The sequence below is a fragment of the Mercurialis annua genome, linkage group LG5 (genome assembly GCF_937616625.2).
Source record: "Mercurialis annua linkage group LG5, ddMerAnnu1.2, whole genome shotgun sequence".
Lineage (NCBI taxonomy): Eukaryota > Viridiplantae > Streptophyta > Magnoliopsida > Malpighiales > Euphorbiaceae > Mercurialis > Mercurialis annua.
The window spans coordinates 14,533,127-14,548,604 of record NC_065574.1 but is presented as its reverse complement, the minus strand read 5'-3'; the positions used below and the strand labels follow the sequence as shown (position 1 = coordinate 14,548,604).

The following is a 15,478-nucleotide window of genomic DNA, read 5'->3' as shown; positions in this document are numbered from 1 at the left end:
AATTATAATATTAAATAATGGGTCATATAGATATCGTTAAAATGTGTAGCACGTGGCCAAAAAAACTAGTAAATATAAATACACATTTCCCCTTTATATAATAAGATTGATGGCGTATGCACTTTGGAACCGCTCTATTATGACTTTATATGTCGTCCACATAAAGTTTTGATGAAGATAAAATTAAGAATACTGCAACTAATTGTGAATAAAATCAAGTATGAAGACTTTTTAAAATAAAAACTAATGATACATAAACCATTCTAAGAATATCCATAAGTTATAACACCACACCTATTTTTAGGGCTGTTGCTCATTTTTCACGACCTGCCGGCGTTCAGGCGTAAGACTTTCCGATTCAATAATACGGATTTTTCTTAAAACAAACCACAGAATAAATTTCAATAATACATACATGGAAAAAATTTCTACATTATTCAAGATAAATGAACAAAAAAGTTTACTACATTATTCGAATCCAAATCTGCCAATTACTCTCAACGAGGATATAGTTGAGGCTTGGTTTAACAGCCAAGAGTCAAAATGAAAGAGAAGGAACAAAAATAATAAATAAAGTTCCCAATAGATTCATTATAATACAACAACAATCCCTCTATCTAACAGACTATACACAGCTAATTGAAGAGGGGGTACCGTACTACAATCTATGCACAAATTCATCATTCGAACAGAAGCGAGGTGCTTCAAAGTCCATCAATTGCATTTTTAAGATTCCCACCAAACAATGACATCAGACCACCTCCGTGGACTCTTCCCTCCGGAACCATGTAGTCGCAGCTGGTTATGCTGCGAACGTTATTCCCATTTCTATCTTCCTCTTGCTTCTTATTGTTGATGAAAGACGATGATGATTTCATGGATGGGGGAACCAATACCTGTGGTGGTATGAGATGCTGTCTTTTAGCTTGCTTTTCGAAAGACTCTGTGCAGTCGGAGACAGCACTGATTCCGGATGAAGAATAATTGTTGTCGATACTGCTTCGAGCATTTGAGGTAGCAGATACAAGTCCTTGGAAGAGTCCGGGCCCAATTAAACAGCTGTTATTTGATCCTCCGCGAACCATGCTGGCATGTGCAGCACAAAGACCACTCTTACCCCTTGCAAATTTCTCACATTTACCCTCTCCCCAGTTGCATCTCTTGCCTCCACCGTGTGCCTTGCAGAAGTCGGTGCTACCTTGAGCACTCTTTCCACAGTTTGAGAATCGGCAGCGCTTTCCTCCACCATGCTTAACACAACAGTCAGTACGGCCTCGTGCACTCTTAGTGCAGTCAGGTACAACACATCTCTTTCCACCACCATGTGCAACACAGAAATTAGTGCCTCCATGAACACTTTTAGGACAAATTCCACCACCATCATAAAGGCAGCGCTTCCCTCCGCCATGTCCCTTGCACAAAGGCGTGCTTCCTTCAGCTCCTTTTGTGCAGCCTGCAAATATGCAACGCTTTCCCCCACCATGAGCCTTGCAAAACATAGTACTTCCTTGAGCACCCTTTACACATCCTTCATATTGGCAACGGCGTCCACCCCCATGCGAAATGCACAGCCCAGCATGTCCTTCTGCACTGCGTGTGCAGCCATCAATCTTACATCTCTTCCCACCACCATGCCTAATGCAAAGCCCTGACTTGCCTCGAGCAGCCTTTGTGCACACTCCAGGAAACCCACATCTCCGACCACCACCATGGGCTATGCAAAGATCTGTCTTCCCCTCCGCACTTTTCGTGCAACCTAATTGTTGACACCTCCTTCCCCCACCATGGGACTTACAATATGCAGTTCGGCTTTCAGCCCCTTTGTTACAACCAGGTTTCTGGCATCTTTGTCCGCCGCCATGCCCGATACAAAGACCTGATGCCCCCCTTGCTCCTTTTGAACAGCCAAAGAACTTGCACTTCTTTTGGTTGTTCGTTTTGTGGTCTGCAGATGTAGCTGAAGTGGCCTGCTCAGACATAGTGCCCATTGAGAAATCTGTGGTGGTGGCAGATGTTTCATGGTTCAGGTGCAATTGATGACATTGAGATTTGGTGCTAAACTGAAATAATTCTTCTCCCACTAATGAGATTTTTCCACCATCCACTCTTGGAGCTAAGAGGAGAGATGGCATGTAGCCACCAGATTTCTTCGCTGAAGTGGAGCCCTCGTCAACAACAGGAATCAAGCATCTATTGTCATCACAAGAAACTAGATTCGGAATAGGTGTGCTAATATCAGTCTCCAGATATGAACATTCCGCCACACCCAAAGCTTCCTTGGTCCCTCCTGAAAGGCCAAGTTTTAGGACAGAATCATCATCAGATGATAAGCCCTGAGGCAGTCCAGCAGAAGAAGTCAAAACTTTAGTCTTGTCACACCCGGTGTTGTAATAATCATCACAATATGTAGTTGGTGTTGGACCTAAACCAAGAACCAACTTACAGCTATCGTCACCACTGGCAATATCAACATTAAGATTATCTTGAATACTTCCAAATCCAGCCATTTTACTTCCTCCATAGCTGAGGCAGTTCAAGCGTAAGGTTGTGTCACCAATGTTATCACTTCTTGCAGATTTGCTATTGCGAGAATTCTGCATATGTCTATCAATAAAATCCATTTACGGAAACTGCTAATTAACAAGCTAAGGAAAAGGAGGCTAAACTGAAAAGCTAGTTTTCAGCATAGGATAGAGAAGCCAATATGTAATAACGAGAAAAATAATGATCCAATCAAATTAACTCCACCACTGACAAAGCCTGACGTGTCGAACCTGTCCATCTTTGTAAAATTTTAGCACCAAAGACACAGAACTTAAAGGCTGAAGCACTTAGATCCTACAAATATCTGACAACATTTCTAGGATAAAACCCTTTTATAACGACTGTGAAAATTGAGATAAATAGGTCTTGGGAGCGCCTTATGCCCCTTCCGTCAATATTCTTTAGCTTCATTCACCTGACACAGAAAAAGGCACTATAATCTTAATACAATAATACAATAAAATAAATAGAAAAACAGGAGTTCAGATGTATTAGTACTTCAAACATTCATAGTAACATCAATACAGAAACCTATTTTAAGCAGGTATTGTAACTTTGACGTGATAACCGAAGTAGGAAAGGGCAAATGCAAGTATTATTTTGCATTATCAAAAGAAGAATAAAAATTATTTATCCGCACACAGGAATTTGCAATCACGCATAGAAATGCCACAGCCTACAAGATCTACAGCACAGACTTCAATTATACATTCGCTTCCAAAAAAAAAAAACGGTTCGATCAAAACAGTGAATGAAGTTGAAATTAATTCAGGTAAAGAAAAAACTAATGGTTTCACGGACACTTCGTCCAATCAACATGTCCCGTTTCAAACACAAAACTTCATATTTTACAAACGAAACCTTAAAATAACACCGTCCTGAGTTCCCATGTCCGTGCTACGTACTATGTCATCTCAACATAATTACATATCACACACACACACAACAGAGTCATCTTTCATAATGAATTTTCATTTTTTTAGGGAAAAAAGACAGTGTTGACATTCCATTTGTGAGGTCAAATCCAAAGCTTATCACTTACAAACTAGGAAACAAACAAGCATATAAAAGAAGCAGATCTGAAACTGAACATATGATATTAATCCCACCATTAGTGGGTTAAAATTTCACAAAAAAAACACAATCTTTATAAAGTCAATAATACAAGAAATTGAAGAAGAGAAGATACCGTTGTGATAAAAAGAAGGCAGATGTGGAGAAACGGAAAGGATCTGAGAAGTGGGTGCAGACATCGTTCAATTGCAACGGAACAACACACCAAATTGGCAACAAAATAGAGCGATAGATAGATATTTATTTAGAAGCTAAATTCTTTTTTTCAAAATACACAAATTTAATAGATTCTCTCATACACAACTCTTTTGTTTGGGCGGATGTACCTAATAATACCTCTTCCTTTTTTTTTAATTTTTTTTTTTGGGTAAATGTTGAGAGGGATATTTTGCAATTTTATTTTATTTTTTTAATGCCCAATTGTATTAAACCTTTTATTAATATTTATTTGAAATGGACGTCTGAGTTTTTTTATTGTTGCTGTTTAAAAAAGAGGTGTTTACAGTTTATCCTCTCTTTAACAAAAATTGACCAAGCAGATCAAACGTCGTTCGACATGTAATAAGGATATTGGACATATATGGAGTTATTCACTCTTCTAGGTGGCCTGGAATAACAATGCCTTAATCTGGGTATTATTGATGTAAGTGTTTGGTGATGATTTCGCGTTCTTTACGTGAAAAATGTATATGTGTGTTTTGCGTCTATGAGTAATGCCCCTCGACCGTCTCAAAGGCCATAGGACTGTCTCGGATGCCCGAGAATTATCGTGTCTAGCGCCGAGCAGGTCCTTTATCGGTTTGTTTATAGTATTCTGCCACTTCTGCCCGTTTAGTCCGAGTATTAACTCGGTTGGGTTTAGTTTGTCAAGCCTTGTTCGGTAACCCGAGTATGTTTTAAAGACCTGTTTGTTCGGCCGAGATGTTCTGTCTGGATTTCTCTATTTATGCTCGGATGTTATACTTGATTCGGCTATGCTTATTTCATTTAATGATGCCTCATTTTGAGATCGGTCCATTTTTGTCTTATTATCAGTTTATTAGCTAAATTATTCTTTTTCTATTAATTAATTAGGTCTGTGCTGATAATTTGATTAAATTAGCAGTTTGGTTTCTGAAAGTATAAAAAAGTCTAATTGAGTTATGACGATCAAATCTTCACAGAGTAACTCATTTAATCTCCGTGATTGTACAAATTGACCCATAAACCTCTCAGATTATGGAATAATTTTAGGCCTAATTACTACAAAACTGCTCACTTTATAATTTTTTTTCATTTATACCTTGTGAAAAAAATCATTTGCACTATATTTTGGGTTTTCAGGAAATTGACCTTTTTTCATTTGGAAAAAAATTCAAATGAAAAATAATTAATTAATTTTTTTTGCAAAAAAAAATCATCGAGTTTCGGTGGCGGGTTCGTAAATTAGAGGAGTACGGTGGTGGATCGGAAGTTTTTTAAATTTCGCATTTTTTTCTTTTTCTTATCAATGAATAAATCTCTTTACTTGTATGACTTAGATGTCTCGTATTTCTCGAAAAAGTGATTCAATTGATGGGATTTGGTTTTAATTTTTTAATAAAATTTTAAAAAACAATTAATTTTTAGGATTTATCTGTATATTTTTAAAGCTGAAAAACTTATTTGTATTTTTTAAAATATAAAAGAATATGATATAACTCTTCTATTTAATGTTTTCATCCTTACATTAATTAAATTGTCAATTTTTTTAAATTTGGGGTAGAGGTGAAACCTGAAAATTCAAAATAGGGTGCAAATGAACTTTTTTCTATATCAGGGTATAAATGCAAAAAAATTACAAGATGGGTGGTTTTTAAGTAATTAGGCCTTAATTTTATTTTTTAAATTTACATTCATAATTGTTTTTAAATTTTTATGAATTATTACGGCAATTATGATTAAACCTTTCAAATATGCCGCTACATGCCGACCTTGAATTTCATCAAATGGACCAGTAGCTTACCGTCTTGAAGTGTTTTCCTGAAAATCATCTTTAAACGCTTTAGATTCTTATTATTGTACGAAAAAGAGGTGTATACAATATAAACCATACAATTATTTCAAGTAATGCATCTAAAGTTGATCTCGACAATTTTCTATTCAACTTTGCGGCACATAAAGCAAGAGGTATACACATGTTCTAACATTCTGATTGTTTTGAAGACAATTATTAGAAAACATTTGTTAGACCAAATGGTCTCTCAACTCATAAAAGTGACTAGAAAATGTAAACGTTTTTATTAATGTAACAATCTCCACTAATTTCTGAATACAAGAAAGCTATATTCCAAGGCCATTCCTGCCAACTTTCTGAACGCCCTATTTGAAATTACATGATTCATCAATTCTAACATTACCATATAAACTAGATATTGACAACCAAGATAGAGAGAAAAAAAAACAAAAAAAACTTTATGCACATATATGCGTAAACTACATTTCTTGCCATCAAATGAGCCTCGATAACACTCCTGATGCGTACATACAAAGTAAGGCATCATCTGGGACCAGACAATTCATCTGGGGGGATGTGGGACGAGGAATCAACTATCCAATTTGTGTTCGGGTGCTGAAAGTGGTTAAATTCTTGACGGAATATCTCCTCTTTCTGCCACTCTTCCCACCTTTCTGCCAATCCATCACCTTCCAGCATTCTCACCACTTCAGACATTTTAGGTCTTTCCATTGGGGAACTTTGTGTGCACAGTAGAGCCACTTGGATTAGCTGCTCCACCTCATCATTAATATAATTACCCTGTAGATCCGCATCAACCAATGTCTCCAACTTTTTGTCTTTCAAAAGCCCTTTCACCTAAAATTTCAGAGATAACGTCAAGCAAGTTCTTAATTCAGATCAATACCCCGAAAAAGAAACAAAACTAAAAAGAATCAACTAGCTGTACTAGACCATTTGGACTGCTATATCAAACCGATGAGATTGATAATACATGGGAGTAGTAGCAATAAGTAGCAATCTAGAATACTAGTTACATGATGGCATGTGCAGTTAAACACCTAGTATTGTAAGGGTTCCATATGGCTGAGTTGTGTGTTGTCTCCCATTAGTTCTCAAAGAGCTGAGACTGGTCGGTGGGCAGGCGCCCCATGTAGGCTAAGCATGATACCCTTCATAGGAAATGGATAGACCACTTAAAGATTGATTTATAAGCACGTGAACTACAAAGGCAAGATATGGGTAGACAGCCTAATTCAAGCAGTTAAGGAACACTAATTGATCAGTTGGCCACACTATATATGCAGCAAAAGTTGTACGATGTGTCCATTCCCAGGCAGTTGCCTTGCTCCAGTATGTTGCATTATAGGCTGAATCTGGCTAACTATTAGTTTTTCAATATTATCAACTATAGCATGGTCATTTTTCGCCCTGCCCATGCCCAAAATCCAGTTGTTTAGTCTGTAGAAAGTAATTCCTGGATCTCTACCAGGCAATTGAATTATGATTCATGAAGATCTTTAGTTCTCTAGTCTTTAAATATAGAAACCAATATAGGTTGAGAGCTCTCCTATGATCTGTGTTCATTTCCCCAAGATTGCTGTTCTATTCTTCTATTCCTTGCAAGTACATGCAACTAAAGTTTGTTTGGCATGGGACCTATTTTTATAAAAATGTAATTGATTCCATTACAAGCATCTAAATCCCAAAATTCATGAGAAGGTTTACTGCAGTCTATAATGCTAGAGCCATATTTATCATCCATTAATATAAAGAAATTTCCATGTAAAGAGTTAGCACGAGGGAAGACACAACTATTCAGTAAATGAAGCAAAGATAGCGAAATATTGTCGAATACATCCGAACTACAATGTTTCTTGATGTAAAACATATACATACCTTTTAAAATTACCACAAAGTATTCTTTATTCAAACCTAACCTATTTTTATTGCATTGCTTATGATTTTTGGAAGTGTTAAAGTGCTAAAAAAGGGACAACAATGATGACCGTAACATACAAACAGATAAAAGCAAGATGAGAACTACATACCCAATCAAGCAGCATGACATCATCATCATTTGCAAGCCGAGCAAGATCAAAAGCCCTTTGTCCAGTGATCAGTTCAAGAAGCATGACACCATAACCAAAAACGTCAGTCTTCTCTGAAGACTTTCCAGTTGATAGGTACTCGGGAGCTATATGCCCAATTGTGCCACGCACTGCAGTGGTAACATGAGTATCTTTGTAGTCCATGAGTTTTGCCAACCCAAAGTCACCAACAACTGCTTCAAATTCTTCATCCAACAATATGTTTGCAGCTTTCACATCACGGTGAATGATCTTAGGATCACAATGATCATGCAAATAAGCCAGTCCCCTTGCAGACCCTAATGCAATTCGCTTTCGTATTGGCCAGTTTAGGGGTGCTTGTGATTCTGAACGCTCTGTTGTAACACATCAATAAAATTTGAAGATACCAATCATTAGTACAATTGTCCACTGTGCATCTTAAACTTGATGATCTGTGTGCACCAAAAGCTCTTCTGGCATTCTAACATTCTTATATCAAAATTCTCACATATAAATGCCATGTTGATCACAATATATTGGAAATTTATCGCTTAATTCAGATGTTTTCTTGAAACAAGAAACATACATATATCGAACAGAAGCAAGCAAAATAAATGCTATCATTGAAATTTGAAAGGCAATCATTTATTTGATACATAAAAATTGAGACAAATAAACAACAATGGGTGGCCAAGAACAGTACCTCGTAAACATGAAGCTACACTTCCATTAGCCATGTATGGATAGACAAGTAACCGCTCCGTCGTGGTCATGCAAAAACCACGAAGGCGAAGCAAATTTCTATGGACAGCCATGCTGATCATTTCCACTTCTGTTTGGAACTGCAGCTCACCACCCTGTGTACGCTCCTCTTTTAATCTTTTTACTGCCACTAAAGAACCATCTGCTAAACGTCCCTTATATACCTTTCCGAATCCACCCCTACCCAAAATGTTCTTATTGCTAAAATTATCCGATGCAACTTGTAATTCACGAAGAGAAAACCTTTTAAGCTGTCCAAGATGGACTTCAGGATCCTCTTCGGCTGTAATAGAATTTACACAGTAAAAATGCATCCTTAAAAGACTTTGGAATCAATCACAGCAACTGCTAATAGAAAATACTAACCTGGTACATCGAAGAAGTGATCCTCTGGTTTTCTGCGTCGCCAATAAGCAAGAGCAATTGCAGGGGCAGCAAACAGCAGAGCAGCACCAGCAGCAACTCCTCCAGCAATAGGTCCAGTGGCACTATTGCCTGTTAAAATGACACACAAATACTCGATACATCAAGTTTAAGCTATCATCAACTTCAAATTCTCCAAATTTTAAAGTCCAGTCAAGAAAATGAATTCAAATCTTACTTGGAAACACAAATCGCAAATCATTATATTACAGAAAAAGAATTTGATCCCTTCTTTGTATGGATGTCCGACAAGCATGCTTGTTTTATAAATAATTCGACTTTTCACTTTTTACTTCTTGAACTCGGATTTCTAAATGATTTGCTGATTAGTAGGTTTATGTGTTGTGTGGCTACTTCATATCACCTATCATTCGTTTCTTAATTAAATTTTTTTTTTCCAACATTGAAACACATGCATGGATGGGCCTTTGTTGGTGTATAAAAATTGTTATTGTTGATAAACATTACAACCACCTTAATGATCTACAAATGACACCCGGTTCGATGGTTCCCATTGGTCAATGAGAAAACAACAGGTGAAAATGGCAAAGCTAAATAAGGCATCCTTACAATGCTTGGATTACAAAGAGAATGCAATCAATAGTTACTTTATCCACAAACAGGAAGTTTATAAAATTTATTAACACTATGTAACAGATAAGTGGCATTGCCAAAAATGCACAAAAAATTCCAACTGAGCAATAAAGCAAACCGAATAAGTGATTTGACATGAAGAAAAGGCCTAATCTCAACTGCAACTTAAAGTTAGTAGCACAGAAAAATGCTGATATTTATACTAACCATTAGAGGGAGAAGGTGACGATGGAGTCAGAGGAGGAGGAGGAGCAGGCGGAGGATTGCTTAGTAGATTATTAAAGAAACTGCAAACAAATGCAGTGGTGAGTGAAACAGTTCATTAGGTCATCAAAAACCATCAATTAATGCCAAAATACAGAACCACATGAAATAAACCTGATGGGAGTGAATAAGGAAAATGAGCCATTGACAGGAGTATCCCCCGTTAGTCTGTTGGTCGAAAGATCCCTGCATTTTGCATAACAATGTAAGGGCACACAAATGGTATATGATTATCCATTCTTCAAATATAAAACACTATCTGACTAATTTCATCTCATAAGATAAAGGAGAATAAGAATACAACTACTCACAGGACTTGCAAGGTTTTGATGGTTGTCAACGACATAGGAATTGTTCCCGACAAGGTGTTGTTGTTGAGACGCCTATGTCATCAAGAAAAGATAGTCAGTTTCAAGAGAATTACGATCAGAAAATTTGTGTTACATAAGATTTATAATTAAAAGAAACATTAGTTTTGTTAGTTTCAACTACTGACTTCTATTTGGTCAAATCCCCAATATCCACCGTCATCCATTGCATTTGTGAAATGATTAATTTGAATTAGTCATGTCCTATAGAAAACTCATGAGCCTATTTAACAAAGAACGCTCATGTACACACATAATAAGCTAATGAGCCATTAGAATGTTAATAAAGTAAAAGTGCTTATATTTCCACAACAGACGAGGTTCTTAGTAGTGAAATTGTGAAGATTCTTTCGTTATTTAACAAATACATTGTCTATTTTATCATATTAAAGTACAACATTGGACATTTGCAATCCAGAAATCCATTACATCCTGGGATTAAGTAGAAAAATGCTGTTTTCTCTTGGATAATATTTTGTAGTGCATCAAGATGCATGACTGTAATAACTAGAACCGAAACCCCACTAACAATTAACAATTGTTAAGATCCAAGACTTCTCCATAGAGACAAGTACGTAGTATAAAACAACATCAAAAAAGCTAGATTAATATATTTACCAAATTAAGTTCCAAAAAAACTATTTACTAAAATGGAAAAATTGGAGAGGATGCATATTCATACAGGAATCTGAGTTTTTGAAGCTTGCCCAATGTCACTGGAATTGGACCACTTAATTTGTTCAAGTAAAGATCCAAGCTCACCAAATTCGTCAAATTCCCAAGCTCTTCCGGGATTCTTCCACTTATGTTATTGCTATAAAGTTCCCTGTACGAGCACTTTGATTTCAAATTACTTATTTAAAAATATAAAGCAACAAATGGAATAATATAAGAGCATCATATATTATGATAAGAATGAAAAAGTTATAAATCCAAATCACAATATTTACCACAAAAGATTAATGCAAATAAAAGCAAAATTGGATCTTTATGGTTTATAAAAAAAACCGTACATTAAACACTTTATAAAAGCAAATCTGGGTGTCCTCACGAGAGAAGAGATAAAGCATAAAGTCTCGGGTGCATAACCACACTGTTGCACTTATATGCAAGTTTTGCTCACATGCACACAGAATCTAGACGAAGCCCGATCTCTTTAAGGCATCGTGTACTATGCCTCAGCATAGTGGAGTTAGTAAAGCCACCATTCAAGTATGCATGCACATGTATACAGGATGTCGAATAATCACGATAATTATGAGCAAAAATGCTGCACTTATAATTTGAACAAAAACATAGCATGAGCACATAAGAAAAACGGGTCTGCAAGTCTTTCTGTATAGGAGGCTTTGACAGGATGAACTTTGTAGCTTTCTTTTGCACTGATGAGAATAAACTTACTGCAGTTGGAATCATGTGACTCCAAGTTGCTATGACAGTGATAGGATATGCCTGTCAACATGCAATGATGATGTAACAAGAAAGAAGTCAAAGAAAACAAAATTCAAAAACTTAGAAGATTTTATATTTTGGTCTAGTATTTACAATTTTAACACCCAAAGGTTATTACTGTTAATTTCAGGTTCAGCTTTGCTGGAATAGTATTTTAGGTGTCTATTTTATTAAAAATCCTATTTAGGAGTCTATTAATTAGATTTCATTTTTTATTATTTTCTCTCCTAATATTTTGGTGTTTTAATTATTTTATTATAATTTAATTTCTTTATTAAGCCTTTTTTTCTTCAAATTTTTATTATGTTTCGATTTACATGGTTATGAGTGTAATGGAGTCGAGCCAACTCACGAACTACTCGGAATTGACTCAAAAAGAACTTATTTGACTCGACTAATATCGAGTTGAGCTCGAGTTCTAGTTACTCGAGTTAATTACTGAGTCAAGTTCGAGCTTCAAAATACTCGGCCTGATTACCTCACAGGCCTAATCGAACTTTAATTAGTTATTTTTTTACCCTTTACAATACATGTATTTACAATAATACCTTTATTTACATTAAAATTTAATTTTAAAATATTATACAGATAATTGAGTCGAATTCGAGTCTTAAATATTCCAATAAGTTCGAGTCAAGTTTCGAATCTTAGATTTTAGAGTTGAGTCAAGCTCGAACTTGCTAGTTTTTCAACTCGACTCGATTACACCATTATATATTGTCATTGCTTTTAGTTAACATGGTTTTAGTTTTTTTGGGTTTTTTTTTCCTATTAATTGACTATAAATATTGCTGTGATTTTTTATAAAATAAAATAAAATCCATAATAATTATTGTTGCATGGCTAATCCACCAAAGACAAATGATTTATTTTTTTTTATTTTTTTTTTATTTTGTGGTTTTTTATTAATTTTTTTTAATTAGGTTTTATAATAAAACTTAAGTTCATTGAGTTTCTTCTTTAATAAATTTTTATAAATTACATTATGTGGTCTTTTCCGGGTAAGACCCCTTGGCGCCTCGGAGCGCCTTTCGCCTTAATAGCTATGGTGCGAGTCTTAGAAGACCTATTATCTTTTCTTTATGCGAGTCTTAGAAGGTCTTACATTATGCGAGTCTTAGAAGGTCTTGTAACACATCCATAAAGAAAGAAGGAGAGGAAATACTAAGAAGACACCAGCTCTAAGATCCAAACTACTTATTAGATTACTTCTCATTAACCAAAAGATGGAGAAACCATCAGCAGATGAGACACGGATAGATGTAAATAATTTTATCATTCAAATTATGTAATATATTAGTTGAAGAAAGCAAGAGGACAGGAACGATAAACTTGAAGAATGCATAGTGATAGTAAGACTAGTAAGAGTTGAAGAAAAGGAAATCTGCGTACCAAGTAGTAACTAAAGCTGATATGATTGAAAATTGAATCAACAAAATGAAAAAAGATAAATAAATGAGGAAGGCGGGCTATAAATACATAGAACAAACTTTAGCATAGTTACAGTATTACTTACAGGTATTGTAAATTTACAAGCTGACCAAGTTGAGAAACAAGCTGACCAGATAGATCTGCATTTCCAAGATCACTATGGAAACAGAAAGCAAGCGTATAATCATTAAACCCACCTAAACTCAAAGGCAAAATATAAAGGGTTAATTACATATAAAATCACCATCTTTACACGAATTTTCAAAAATAACACGACCTTTAAAACGTGTCAATTCAGGACATCACCTTTCATTTCTTTTCAAAAACAACATGGACACGTTTTTAGATAAAATTTTGCTGACTTGGACACCCAATAAGAGTGCCACGTGTCATGCCACGTCAGCAAAAATGCCACTAAAAATGTGTCCGTGTTGTTTTTGAAAAGAAATGAAAGGTGGTGCCCTGAATTGCCACGTTTTAAAGGTCGTGTTATTTTTGCAATTTCGTGTAAAAGTTGTGATTTTATATGTAATTAACCCAAATATAAATGATGAGAGAAAACAAATTACTGAGGAAAAACAGATACTTACACACGGGTGACAAAATTGTCACTATTGCATGTAACATGAAACCAAGTGCAAGGATTCACAAGGGTAGGATCCCAACTCTGAAGAACATTGTTAGGATCAGCCAGATTGGTCTTCAATGCGTTTAACGCATCACCTGTCTCACACAAAAACAGTAATAAAGACCAGAAGCCAATATGAACATTTTACATAATTCAAACACTCAGCACATAAGTTCAACGATGGACAATCATAACTTAGATTACATCTTGACAAAAAGCAGATAAAACTTGATCAAAAATCAATACCACAGCATCGGAATGTTCACGAAAAGAAGACTAATTTCAATCATTTTTTACATAGGAAACCTTAAAATAACAATGTTTCGCCGTGTCCGTGTTACCTAGGTGAGCATTCTTGAACGGTGAAGATGAGATTATCATAATAAGCAGATAATTCCCAATAAGTCAATGAGCTAAACTAAAAAAAGTCAACACAGCAAAATCTGAGAAACCCATATCTAAAATCTAGCAAACAAATATTATGAATTCAGAAATTAAAGAAATACCTTCAGAATTAGCAGCAACTTCACAAACAAAAATGAAGCATAAAAAGAGCAAGCGCCAGATCTTGCACATCTTCTTCTCCACTTCAAACCCTCATAATGAGGGAAAATATGACCAAATTGAAATTTCAATTGGAATGGGAAATTCAAGAGTAAGGATCTATCAAATTTATTTGGGGTTTTGTGCAGTCAAACTGAAAATTGGAGAAACCCAAAATAAAAAGCTTATTCAATTAAAATTTATTTGGAATGGGATGGGAGTTTGTATGAGCAGCAGCAGTAGTTTTTTTTAGTCAAATAAGATTAACTAAAAGTCTTCCCATTTCATATATTTCTTTGAAAGAAAAAATTAAAATTGGGTTTTTTGGGATAAGTATGAGTTTTTTTAAGTCTGAATTGATCTATTAGATATGAAACAACTAATATTTATCTAAATATTAAAATAATCAAATTAAGATACTTTTGACATATTATAATTTTAAACAAAATTATCACACTAAGAATGTTTCACATGCAAAGATTTTAATCAAACCAAGAGTGTCCTTAAAAACATTACACCAAAAAAATTAAAATTTATAATATAAAACTATATAGTTATATTAGTATATAAGCGGTGGAAGCGAACATTTTACCTGAGGCGGAACTCGGGTGGGTGGGGTGAGCTGGAACGGTCGCTTTATTTCGGTTTCAAAATATTAGAGTGAATTGAATATTTATTTTAAAGAATATCAAATAATTTTCTAAAAATAATCGAACAAATGATATGTGTTTGGTCTAAAAAATTTAAGAACATTCAAATAACATGGTGCTCGGTCTAAAATAATATACTATTTAGTTTAAACAATTTTTACAAAAATTAATTGATAGTATCGTTCCGTCTAAAAAATAGCTGAATGGCATATAATTCGATTAAAAAAATTGCTTCAGCTAAATAAAAATTCTTGATTTACCACTGTCTATAAAAAGGGGAAAAAACACCGTTTAAATATCTGTTTTTGATGATTAGTTAGGGAGAAGATTTTTTTTCTACATTTTATTAGAGTAATAGAGACAGAAAAGGAGAGAAGAATGATTCCAAATTAAAAAGTAGAGCTCGATTTGCTAATATAATAAACTGATACGGATGTTAAAGTCGCAATGGAAAGTAGACGGGTCAAATACGCACGCCAAGCTTACTCTTCCACAACAATCCGCCCTCCCCTCCTCTCTTTACTTTACACTTATGCCTCATGAAATTATTTATGGTTCATATCAAAAAAATCACCAACTTTATAACTTTTTTTATTTTAATCACACATTTTATATTTCTCATTTTCATACACAAACTACTATTGTTTTCAAATTTATGTACGGTGCTGAGGTGACATTCATTCATTGATGGAAAATGA

At 35.0% G+C, this 15,478-nt stretch overlaps 2 protein-coding genes across 2 annotated transcripts; both read right to left on the bottom strand.

The window, feature by feature from the left end:
• Positions 1–544: 544 nt before the first annotated feature.
• On the bottom strand, positions 545–3,938 carry LOC126680931 (uncharacterized). The gene is made up of 2 exons (XM_050376233.2): positions 3,734–3,938; positions 545–2,959 (listed from the first exon to the last, which is right to left on the bottom strand). The coding sequence occupies exon 2, from the start codon at positions 2,619–2,621 to the stop codon at positions 705–707; it is 1,917 nt and encodes a 638-aa protein (XP_050232190.1). The 5' UTR covers positions 2,622–2,959; positions 3,734–3,938; the 3' UTR covers positions 545–704.
• Positions 3,939–5,854: 1,916 nt separating this feature from the next.
• LOC126680983 (BRASSINOSTEROID INSENSITIVE 1-associated receptor kinase 1-like) lies at positions 5,855–14,422 on the bottom strand. Its single transcript, XM_050376320.2, has 11 exons — positions 14,094–14,422; positions 13,550–13,682; positions 13,045–13,116; positions 10,759–10,902; positions 10,020–10,091; positions 9,823–9,894; positions 9,652–9,731; positions 8,794–8,922; positions 8,369–8,710; positions 7,645–8,039; positions 5,855–6,451 (listed from the first exon to the last, which is right to left on the bottom strand). The coding sequence occupies exons 1-11, from the start codon at positions 14,161–14,163 to the stop codon at positions 6,137–6,139; spliced, it is 1,824 nt and encodes a 607-aa protein (XP_050232277.1). The 5' UTR covers positions 14,164–14,422; the 3' UTR covers positions 5,855–6,136.
• Between the last annotated feature and the right edge of the window lie 1,056 nt (positions 14,423–15,478).

Coding starts and splice junctions, on each gene's coding strand:
- LOC126680931 (XM_050376233.2), bottom strand. CDS start 2,621: ATGGATTTTATTGATAGACATATGCAGAATTCTCGCAATAGCAAATCT.
- LOC126680983 (XM_050376320.2), bottom strand. CDS start 14,163: ATGTGCAAGATCTGGCGCTTGCTCTTTTTATGCTTCATTTTTGTTTGT. Junction 13,683..14,093: donor AGTTGCTGCTAATTCTGAAG/GTATTTCTTTAA, acceptor TGTGTGAGACAG/GTGATGCGTTAAACGCATTG. Junction 8,923..9,651: donor GTCACCTTCTCCCTCTAATG/GTTAGTATAAAT, acceptor TCATTTTAACAG/GCAATAGTGCCACTGGACCT.